A 12210-nucleotide genomic window follows, 5' to 3' on the forward strand; every position below is an offset into this window, starting at 1 on the left:
AACCCAACCAAAAGGAGGATATGATTGAGTGGTGGATGTGTACAAATACCAGGAAGACAGAATTGACTGGTGGAGGTCTTAGGATCCTGCTCCAGGGAACACTGACCATACAACACTGATTAGATTTCAGATGTTTGGCCAGTTGGCTTCCTGGGTTGCTCTGGAAATAAGAAAGGAGCCAAGTCCACAGCAATCATGCAGAAGTTGCACCCAAGCATATAATAAGCCCCCAGCACTTTCTCAGACATCATCTCCTGCCAGCTGCTCCGCTGGCAACAGCTTCAATGAGACCCATAAAAGTCTAAGTATCTATATGCATATCACCTCCTCTGGCTCTTGAAGGAAGATATCCTCCTAATCCAGCAGGGAGCAACAGAGGATAGCAGTTTTTCATTGCCTATTGCAGAACTTGGAAATTCTGAGGTTGCAGGGTGAGTGAGTGAGTAGCCATTGTGTTTTCCTGGGCATCATCAACATTTCCTGAGACAATGAGAAGACTTGGAAAATTTCTACTGCACCGTCTCAGCCTTCGCCTCTTGACTGACTATCTGTCATTGCTCTGCAAAGACATCTGGAAGTTCAAACTTCTAGAGTTCTGTATTTCAGTGTGGGTCTATTGGAGACATCATGTTGTGTGTCTCTGGACCAGAAGGTGTAACAGGTGTCAGCAGGGGTGAATCAGAAGTTTGGATTGTAATCCTAAAAAACACAATTCCAAATGCACATTTACTGATGATGTAGTAAAGTGTAAAACATTGATGGTAGGAATATAAAAATGCCAGAAACCTTTATGCTTATCAAATTATTTTTTAAAGTTAATAAAAATAAGAAAATACCACTAGATACCTATTAAAATGACCAAAATCCAAAATATTGATAGTAAAACATCAGCTCCCATTCACTGCTGTTGGGAAAAAAAATGGCACAGTCACTTTGAAAGACAGTTTATCCCCTACAAAACTAAACACACATGCTCTTACCATATAACCCTGCAAATATCTTCCTTGGTATTTATTCAAATGAGTTATAACTCTGTGACACAAAAACCTAACTATATTTTTTAAAGATTTATTTACTTATTTGAAAGACAGTTACAGAGAAGCAGAGGCAGAGGGAGAGGGAGAGGGAGAGAGAGAAAGAGAGAAAGAGAGAGAGACAGAGAGAGAGAGGGAGAGAGAGAGAGAGTCTTCCATCCAGTGGTTCACTCCCCAAATGGCTGTTATGCCCAGAGCTGGGCTGATCTGAAGCTAGGAGCCAGGAGTTTCCTCCAGGTCTTCCACATGGGTGCAGGGGCCCAAGGTCTTGGACCATCTTCCACTGCTTTCCCAGGCCACAGCAGAGAGCTGGATTGGAAGAGGAACAGCTAAAACTCGAACCAGTGCCCATATAGGATGCTGGCACTACAGGCAGCAGCTTTATGCACTATGCTACAGCACTGGCCCCTAAATATAGTGTTAATAATAGATTTATTCATATTTCCCAAAATTTGAGAGCAACTAAGATGTTCTTCAATAGTTGAGAAGATAAACAAACTGTTGTATGTATAAACAATGAAATATTGGATAGCGGAATGATCTTTTAGGCAGTAAGAAAACAGAAATCTTGAATGAATGCTGCTAAGTAAAAGTAGCACTGTGAGAAGGATACAAAGTGGATGATTCTGGCTAGATGAAATTCTGGAAAATGCATAACTATTGAGACAGTGGAATGATAAGAGATTTTCAAGGGCTTCAGTGAGGTAGAGGTGGGTGAATAGCAACAATTAAGATTTTCTTCTTGTCGCTCCCCCAATCATGGATGAATGACACTAAACCCTGAGCTGTTCTTTTGTCTGCTCGGCCCTTCCCGGGTTTGCTGCTGGTCCTTCCCGGGTTGGCTGCTGACCCCTCCACCTCCGTGGAGGGGCGGCTCCCCCTGCCACTTTCCCCTCTTCCGCGGGGGAGCGGCACACCACCGGCCGGCTCTCTCGGGGGCTGCTCAGATGTTATCCGGATGTTCCTGGTGCATGTTGTCTCTCTCCTCCTTTATAGTCCTCTTCCACCAATCCCAACTCTGCTACCCACACACCGAGCACGCTGCTCTCCTCCAATCAGGAGCAGCTCCTGCAGTTTATTGGTTGAACTGGGGGCAGCTGCGTAGAAGCTGTTTACTCCTCTCCCAGTGCCATATTGTGGGAAAGCAGATGCATAGAATAAGTCTTAATTCCAGTAACTTAGTCTAGTCCGAGTTGCTCCCCACACTTCTCATTCACCAGCTCTTCCACCAGACGCAATCATACTTTCCATTCTTATCTCTCCAGTACCTTGGCATACATAATATTTCAGGGCTTACATTATAATGACTATGATGCTTTTCATAGGTGAGCCACATAGTTCCTTTCCTGCTTGATTTTGTATATTTCAAGACCCAATGGGACTCAGTCAGTGGGTTAGAAGCAGCTCCCTAGGTAGAAGCCACTGAAGTTGGGGGAGCTTTAAAGGATGAAATGAGGACCTGGTTTTATTGCCAGAGGGAATTGGGGAAAAGTCAGAGAAGCCCAAATTCCCTGTCAAGCTCCAATTTGACCTATTATCACCATGCTTAAAAGAGGTCTTCAAAAGTTCATGAAAACACACATTATGAAAAAATATTTTTGGTATTTCAAAATGTTTTAGAAGAAAATACATATCATTTAATTCCACTTTCTATGAACTTTTCAAGTACCCTTATCTGCTTGTCCCTTTAACTAAGTTTACCTTTTATCCAAGATATGCTTGCCTGCCTGTTTTCACTTATTACACCTCTTATTTTCTTTTTTCCCAGAGTTTAACTGTTGCTAATAGGAATTTGGTTCTGTGAGGTACTTACTACACTTTACGGGAAATCAAATCAGTCACCCAAGGTTTGGTCTCTAAGTTAGTTCCCCTATTTATAACTTTCAATGATTTTCTTTTGATTTTAGAATACAATTCAAATTTATAGTAACAGATAACTGTAGTATAAGTCCACATGATACATGTTTGTTTAATGAATGTTATTTCCATGAAGTATAAAATAAAATAGCATTTAATGATAATGTTATGATTTTAGTAATATATTGGTATAAACTTAAAACATTTAGTAAAATTCTCATTTAATCACTTGACCACTCATGAATGCTCCTAACAGGATAGTTTTCAAGTAATAAATGAAGCAACACATATATTTTGAGGACTTATTTTTGCAATGCAGTGTCATAGGAATGGGTAAGAAAAAGAATAAGAGGAAATTATTTTCCTCTATTACACTTATAATCTAATACAGGAGATCATTTCTTTATGCTTTTCAAAAAAGAATTATAGCAGTCATCAGTTAATAATTGCTGAATAAATGTTGCAAAAAAGTAAATTGCACATGAAGTCTTAGAAAAAGAATGCTGGCTACAGATCTTACAGAAGAGGTGGTATTTGAGATGGAGCTTAAAGGAAAATTGAGAGAAGTCAAGGCAGTGACAGAAAATATCAAGTACTCTGGACAGGAAGGCAGTGTTCTCTGCCTTAATCTCCCACAACTGTGATTTAGATAAAATCTGATCATCAGCCTACACATTACTCACTGGAGCATGGAAAAAGTACATTATAATGAACATGAGACAACAAGGTCAAGTCCCAGTCCTTTCAGAGGAGTGGAACATATTTTAATCAACTTCCCTTAATAAAGAAATGGAGTCCAACTACTGCACTTCTTTCATCACCTTTCCACTGGTTTCAGGAGCCATGAGAATCCATTTCTTAATTTTTCTTGCCCTCATTCTTCTTGCTCAGATTTCCCCAGGTAAGAGAGAAATCCTTATAGATGTAGGAATGGCAATTGGTTCAGGATCTAACTCTTGAGAAGAAAGTTCAACTTTTATGAATGTTCATGATTCAATTCTGTGTCCTATAAACATCCCAGCTACTGAATCCAATCAGTTATTGAAAATGTTTTCCTGAACATAGACATGAAACAATGGGACCTAAATGACCCATGCTATCTCCAAAGAGAAAAATATTTCATTAATTTACCACAGAATGTAGGACCTTCTATCCTTCTAGTACTTCTGGCTCTCACATATTTATCTAAAACTGTATAATTGAAACCACTGACATCTTGATTGGTTTGCTCATAAGTTCAAAGTTCCTTTGAACTGGTCTCTCTTGTTCAATACAGACAACTCTATTCCTATGAGACTTTGTGTCCATCCTTCCACAACTGTCCTTAATTCCTTCTGTTATGAAGCCTTTCCCAGTGCAGGTTTTCCAAGCACCTGCCTGCATCTTTTCCATGGCTCTTATTTGAATATCTTCAGTTCTTTATTATCCCTTCTGGCTTCATTGGTCCTGGAAAACTAATAAATATTGAATGTGTACAATGAGAAATTGTGCTGGATCCTATATTGAAGTTAGGTAAAACAAAGAAGTAAAAATATAATTAAAATATGTCTTTTGCCCTTAATTTGCTTAAATTTCGTAGTCTATTATTTTTGTTGATCAAAAAATAGATTGCTTGTAAGAGTACATAAGCATTAAGTACATCTAAAATAGTCAAGTAAGTGAATGGGTGAGATGAACAAATCACTTTTCTTCAAAAGAGTTTTCAAAAATTCTATAGAAGATTCACAGTACAAAGAGAAGACATAAAAGAGGAAGCGTGAGTCTAAGAGATCCAAAAGGGCTTCCTTGACAGTAGTAATTGTATTTAAATTTTGAAAACAAGTAAGACTGGAACGACAGAGCAGAACCAAGGAAAATGACCACATATTTGAAAGCCTGTCTTGTAAAACCATTCCCTCAGTTTATGTTCTCAGTCTCTACCCATAGTTATCAGAAAATAGACCCAGGCCAGAGAGACGTATTAGAAGCAGTTCTCTTCATGCCACTTTATCAGGACTGAATGTATAAAAGTAGGTGCCTAATAGTTCACTGCTTCCATAACTCATCCCAAACGTGTTAGAATCTCAACCATGAGCGCCACTGTGTCATAAATCAGGATCACCACTACCATAGTAATCACATAGAATCTCAGAGGTAGAGATCAATATAAGAGGTAATGAATACAGATTATTAGGCCAAATTAGCTGAAATTGAATCTCAGTTCCACCCCTCATTAGCTGAACAAACTCTGTGCTTCAATTTCCTTTATCTAGATCATAATGATAATAGGATTGTTTTGATGATCAATAACCTTATTATATTAATTAGGGTAGAATTGAATTTGTAATAGTAAAGTTAAAATAGAGTAACTGAAAAAATATACTTAATTTCTCTTTTGTGCGAAAAGTCCAAAATAAGTGAGCTGACTGGTTATACAGAAGGTTCTTCCACACCAAGTCATATTGGGATTATGGTTGGCGGTCAATCTTTCTATCCCAAACATGTGGCCATTTTATGTGCTTCCAAGAATGCTTTAAAAGGCACAGTTAAAACCAGAAGTACAGGGAACAGTTAAAAAGAATACACATATAGAAGTAGCTCATCATTCAGTCCTATTTCATTGGTCCAAATATATTCATGTGGCTATATAGAAACAAAAAGGAAGAAGTTAAGATCTTTACTAAGGATCCATGTGTTTACCTAAACCCTGAGCTTCTTTTACAAAATGTCTTGAGGGAAAAATGGCATCTTAATGACATCTTAACAATCTATATTACTATTCAAGCAGGATCAAATATATTCCTTGTGCTACATTAAAGTGAACTATTATTATTGTTTTGTTGTCATTTGCTCCTATCATTATTATTTTCTGTATTGTCTGTCCTAATTCAGTATTTTAAGAACTTACACATATTCCACATCAATTAATTGCCCTGGTTCAATAGCAAATTTCAGTTACCTGCAACTCATAAAATCCTAAATTCAATTTTGAACCACATCGAATTTCCTATAATTGAAACAGAAGTCCAAGTTCCTACAATTTCTGGGCACTGTGAGTTCAATATCTCTTCAACATAGCAATGTTTCATGTATATAGTAGCTAACATAGGGCCTTTCCCCTTCAAAGTTGTTATTTTTGAGGATATGCACTACTGTTTTACAGGATGATTGCCAATTCTTTCAACTGTTTGTTCTGAAAATGCATATCACCAAATTTTCAGAATTTCATTTCTTGGGCCGGTGCCATGGCTCAATAGGCTAATCCTCTGCCTGAGGCACTGGCACCCTGGGTTCTATTCCCTTTCAGGGTGCCTGATTCTGTCCCAGTTGCTTCTCTTCCAGTCCAGCTCTCTGCTTTGGCCCCGGAGTGCAGTAGAGGATGGCCCAAGTCCTTGGGCCCTGCACCTGCATGGGAGACCAGGAGAGGCATCTGGCTCCTGGCTTCGGATCAGCGTGGTGCGCTGGCTGCAGCACGTCAGCCATGGTGGCCATTGGGGGGTGATCCAACGGAAAAAGGAAGACCTTTCTGTCTGTCTCTCTCTCTCACTGTCCACTCTGCCTGTCAAAAAAAAATTCCATTTCTTTATTGAGCAGTTTTCACTCTCTTCAGCTTAGTCTCTTTTCTGAATGAGCACATGTTGCCTGTGCCCCTCTAAATTTTCTTGCCATAGCTGAATGCAAGACTCCATTGAAGTTCTTTACAGGAGTCAGTTCTCTCTGGACTAATCCCATTCTTTTGTTTATACCTAAAGCTTTGAAACTTCAACACCATATGCAGATGATCTATCATTGATACACCTAAAATGCCAATATCATCATCTTTAATTTTTGTCATATATCAGGCATTATTAATTTGAAGACATTAATAAAACCATTTGTTGGAAAGAAATGTTTATTGAAATTAGAAAGTATATTGCCAGCATCTCAAGATGAAACTCTGATTCTGTGTAACCCAGAAATGTTTAGAAGAGAAGGACTTTGCATATCCTGTACACTAAGGGTTTGAATTCAGACACTGTTGTTAACATCTGCTTTTTATCAGATCTCCAGATTCATATTCTCTATCTCCAGGAGATTTGATAATGAGCAATTCTGAATTTTACCTTCTGGTAACTAATGACTAGATAACTGAAGACTGTTTGTTTTCCTCTCAGCCAGAGGAGCAATTCAAAGAAGAAAATCTTGTGTGAGAATGAATGGCCGCTGTGAAGCTGAATGCCTTACCTTTGAAGTAAAGCTTGGGGGCTGTAGAGCTGAACTGACACCATATTGCTGCAAAAAAATGAGGAAGAACTAAAAGCTGAGCATCAACAACAGAAACGAAAGAGATGAAGCTACTCTGACTGTAATATCAGTGGTGTAACCTTTCTGTATCTCATCTCTGACCTCCAAACTCTGGATTCTCTGAAGCTGTGTCAGCCTCGTTGCTAATGGTTCCAGTAAATGCCCTCCCTAGGCTGTGAGCCTGTTTAGAGCAGGCACTGTGTCCTGTTTATCTTTGCATACAAAATTCAGCTAATTGTTTTATCAGCTATTAGAGCAGACAATTAAATAAACAGAGAAGACCAGTAGAAAAGGGAAAGTAGGCCGGCGCCGCGGCTCAATAGGCTAATCCTCCACCTAGCGGCTCCGGCACACCAGGTTCTAGTCCTGGTCGGGGCGCTGGATTCTGTCCCGGTTGCCCCTCTTCCATGCCAGCTCTCTGCTTTGGCCCAGGAGTGCAGTGGAGGATGGCCCAAGTCCTTGGGCCCTGCACCCCATAGGAGACCAGGAGAAGCACCTGGCTCCTGCCTTCGGATCAGCGCGGTGCACCGACCGCAGCGCGCCAGCCATGGCGGCCATTGGAAGGTGAACCAACGGCAAAAAGGAAGACCTTTCTCTCTGTCTCTCTCTCTCTCACTATCCACTCTGCCTGTCAAAAAAGAAAAAAAAAAGAAAAGGGAAAGTTAGACTGGGACCCAGGAGAACAGAGTTCTGTAGACATAGCCCTAGCTTTGAGCAGATGCATGACCCTGGGCCTTCTGTGCCAAGATTCTGCATTCCGTAATGTGAGCAGACAGAACATTGTAATAAATGGATTACCTGCTAGATACTAACTTGGTCACTTTGGCAGTACTGTTGTCACACATGGCTCCATCTTTTACAGGTAGGATTTGTTGATAATGTCTGCCCTTCCATGTCTGACCTAAAACATCAAGTTTCACAGAGAAATGGGCCTATAACCAGATTCAGACTGGCTGTAGATTGAGAAGCATTCATCATTCTGGCCACTTGCAGTAAGCATTTTCCAAACTATGGCTCATTTCTGCAGTAAGGTCTCCACAGGTCTTCTGATTCAACAATCTCACTACAGATGAGGACACTTCGGAACAAGAATTCCACAATCACTGGCGTAGGTACACATGGTACAGATGTTAACTTCTGACTTCCTGGTCTTGTGTTTGTATCATGTCTGCAAGACAGAAGAGCTGATGATGAAAGAACAAAAACAACAAATAAAAAGTCAATCCTAAAGATGGAATATTTCTGTAGAACTCAAGTTAACAGTTGCATGGAAGACGTTAAAACCAGTTGCCAGGAAAATGAACAAGTTTCAAAATCTCTCCTGTGATCCTATGATCCTTGCCCTTTCAGGGCAATGTCAGTGACAAACTGAGGCTTTATTTTGCCCTAATTTACCAAAATGTGAATTTTAAGCTTCCAGTGACAAATATATTTTATAGATAATTTTAATCATAGATTTTTGTACATTATCAAAGACAGTAAATAATGAATACATATTATACAATAAAATAGATCACAAAATTATAAAGGAAATATTTTAATTATAGAGATATACAGAGAATTAAAATAAACAAATAGAAGAACAATAACTTTGAAAATATATACCATAAGGAGACTGGAGTGATGATATAAACTTCAGATAAAATAGAGTGCTATCAGATAAAGCTGTTCTACATAAGGAAAAAAGATGACATCATCAAGAAGACATCAAAATCATTCATATATTTTCATGTATTTTGTTGTATTTTGAGCTCATCAAGAGAGAAACACAACTTCACAATTATAACAGAAAAATTTTACACTATTCTCTCAGCAATTGATAAGAAGGAAAATTTTAGTCAAGATATAGATATTCTGAAAGCATTATCACCATATTGACCAAATTGATATTTTTAAAACATGTAACAAGTAACTAAAAAGCATATGTTCTCTTCCAATCCATATGACACATTCATCTAAATAGATCATATGCTAGGTCATAAAATAAATGCATGTTTAAAACATTTATATTTTGTAGAGTATATTTCTTATTACAAAGAGAGCAATTCAAAATCAAAAACAATAAGTTATTTAGGAAATTTCCAAATATGGGGAAAAATACATAATTGCATAATTCCATAACCTTGGTTAAATTTATCCCAAAATATTTAAATCGTAGTTAATGTACATTGGATTCCTATTTTCATTTATTCCTAAATAAGATCATTACTGGGATATAAAAATTCTACTGATTTTTTTTGTTATTTGTGTCCTGCAACTTTATTGAATTCATTTATTAATTCTAATAGTCTTCTGGTGGCATCTTTTTGTTCCTTTGTATACAGAATCATGTCATCTGTAAACAGTGATTATTTGATGTCTCCTCTCTTATTTGTATGTATTTAGTTTTTTCTTTTGCATAATGACTCTAGCTAAAACTCTCAGAATTATATTAAATAAGAGTAATGAGAGTGGAAATCCTTGTCCAGTCCCATATATTGGTGAGAATGCATCTAGCATTTCCTAATGCTTGAGAGGTTGCAGAGAAAAGGAAACACAAATCCACTGTTGATGGAGATGCAAATATGTACAGCAATTTTTGAAAACAGTATGGAGATCCCTCAAAAAAGATCTACTATGTGACCCAGAATTCCCATTTCTGGGAATATGTCCAAAGGGAATAAGGTCAGTGCATAGAAAAGATATCTGCAATTTCATGTTTATTACAACACTATGAGCCAAGATATGGAATCAATCTAGATGTCCAACAACACATGACTGGATAAAGAAAATGTATTGGTCAATCTTTCTATCCCAACATGTCACCATTTTATCTGCTTCCAAGAATGCTTTAAAAGGTACAGTTTAAAACAGAAGTACAGGCCGGCCCTGTGGCTCACTAGGCTAATCCTCTTCCTGCAGCACCAGCACCCCAGGTTCTAGTCCCAGTCAGGACAACGAATTCTGTCCCAGTTGCTTCTCTTCTGGTCCAGCTCTCTGCTGTGGCCCGGGAGTGCAGTGGAGGATGGCCCAGGTCCTTGGGACCTGCACCCACATGGGAGACCAGGAGGAAGCGCCTGGTTCCTGGCTTCGGATCAACTCAGCACGCCGGCCATAGCGGCCACTTTGTGGATGAACCAATGGAAGAAGGAAGACCTTTCTCTCTGTCTCCCCTTCTCTCACTGTCTAACTCTGCCTGTCAAAAAAAAATGTGTTATATATAAATTTGGAATGTTACACATCCCTAAAAATGTGAAATCCTGACACTTGTATCAAAGTAGGTAGACATGGAGGTCATAAACTAAATGAAAGAAACCAGTCACAGAAAGACATATATCATATTTTCTTTCATATGTGGAAATATGTATACATAATCCTATCATTATGATCAATTATAAACTGAAACTGATCACTTTGACTAGTGAGATGGCATTGGTACATGCTACCTTGATGGGATTCAATTGGAATCCCCTGGCATGTTTCTAACTCTACAATTAGGGGTAAGTCTGAGTGAGCATATGCCGAACTGTACAACTCCTCCCTCTCTTATTCCCACTCTTACATTTAACAGGAATCATTTTTCAGTTAAATTTAAATACCTAAGAATAATTCTGTGTTAATTAAAGAGTACAACCAATGGTATTAACTAGAACCAAAAAAGCACTAAAAGGAATAAAATAGTAAGTTGTTTCTCGACAGTCAGGACAAGGGCTGATCAAGACATTGTTTCTCCTAGTGTCCATTTCACTTCAACAGATTTCCTTTTAGGTTCTCAGTTAGTTGTCACCAATCAGGGAGAATATATGATATTTGTCCCTTTGTGACGGCTTATTTTACTCAGCATGATGTTTTCCATATTCCTCCATTTTGTTGCAAATGATTTTTTTATTTCATTTATTTTTTACTGCTGTACAGTACATGTCCCATAATTTCTTTATCCAGTCTACTGTTGATTGGCATTTAGGTTGATTCCAGGTCTTAGCTATTGTGAATTGAGCTGCAATAAACATTAAGGTGCAGACAGCTCTTTTACTTGCCAATTTAATTTCCCTTTGCTAAATTCCAAGGAATGAGATGGCTGGGTTGTGTGGTAGGGTTATATTCAGGTTTTTGAGGAATCTCCAGACTGACTTCCATAGTGGCTTAACCAGTTTGCATTCCCACCAACAGTGGGTTAGTGTCCCTTTTTCACCACATCCTTGCCCACATCTGTTGTTGGTAGATTTCTGAATGTGAGCCATTCTCACCGGGTAAGGTGAAATCTCATTGTGGTTTGTTTTGCATTTCCCTGATGGCTAGTGATCCTGAACATTTTTTCATGTGTCTGTTGGCCATTTGGATTTCCTTTTTTGAAAAATGTCTATTGAGGTCCTTGGCCCATCTCTTAAGTGGGTTGTTCGTTTTGTTGTTGTGGAGTTTTTTGATCTCATTGTAGATTCTGGTTATCAACCCTTTATCTGTAGCATAGTTGGCAAATATTTTTTCCCAATCAGTGTGTTGCCTCTTCACTTTCCTGACTGTTTCTTTTGCAGTACAGAAACTTCTCAGTTTGATGCAATCCCAAATGTTAATTTTGGCTTTGACTGCCTGTGCCTCCGGGGTCTTTTCCAAGAAGTCTTTGCTGGTGGCTGTATCTTGCAGTATTTCTCCAATGTTCTCTAATAATTTGATGGTGTCGGGTCATAGATTGAGATCTTTAATCCATGTTGAGTGGATTTTTGTGTAAGGTGAAAGGTAGGGGTCTTGCTTCATGCTTCTGCACATGGAAATCCAGTTTTCCCAGCACCATTTATTGAGTAGACTGTCCTTACACCAGGAATTGGTTTTGGATCCTTGATCAAATATAAGTTGTCTGTAGATGTTTGGATTGATTTCTGGTGTTTCTATTCTGTTCCATTGGTCTACCCATCTGTTTCTGTACCAGTACCATGCTGTTTTGAATACAACTGCCCTGTAGTATGTCCTGAAATCTGGTATTGTGATGCCTCCGGCTTTGTTTTTGTTGTACAAGATTGCTTTAGCTATTCGAGGTCTCCTGTGTCTCCATATGAATTTCAGCATCATTTTTTCCAGGTCT

General features: G+C 38.6%; 1 protein-coding gene across 1 annotated transcript; it reads left to right on the plus strand.

Moving 5' to 3' along the window:
* The first annotated feature begins 3651 nt into the window (after positions 1-3651).
* On the plus strand, positions 3652-9123 carry LOC149125198 (beta-defensin 107A-like). The gene is made up of 2 exons (XM_089303244.1): positions 3652-3792; positions 7025-9123. Exons 1-2 carry the CDS (start codon positions 3681-3683, stop codon positions 7165-7167), a joined length of 255 nt encoding a protein of 84 aa, XP_089159370.1. The 5' UTR covers positions 3652-3680; the 3' UTR covers positions 7168-9123.
* Positions 9124-12210: the final 3087 nt, after the last annotated feature.

The sequence above is a fragment of the Oryctolagus cuniculus genome, chromosome 8 (genome assembly GCF_051225735.1).
Source record: "Oryctolagus cuniculus isolate XC-2025 breed Fujian yellow rabbit chromosome 8, ASM5122573v1, whole genome shotgun sequence".
NCBI lineage: Eukaryota > Metazoa > Chordata > Mammalia > Lagomorpha > Leporidae > Oryctolagus > Oryctolagus cuniculus.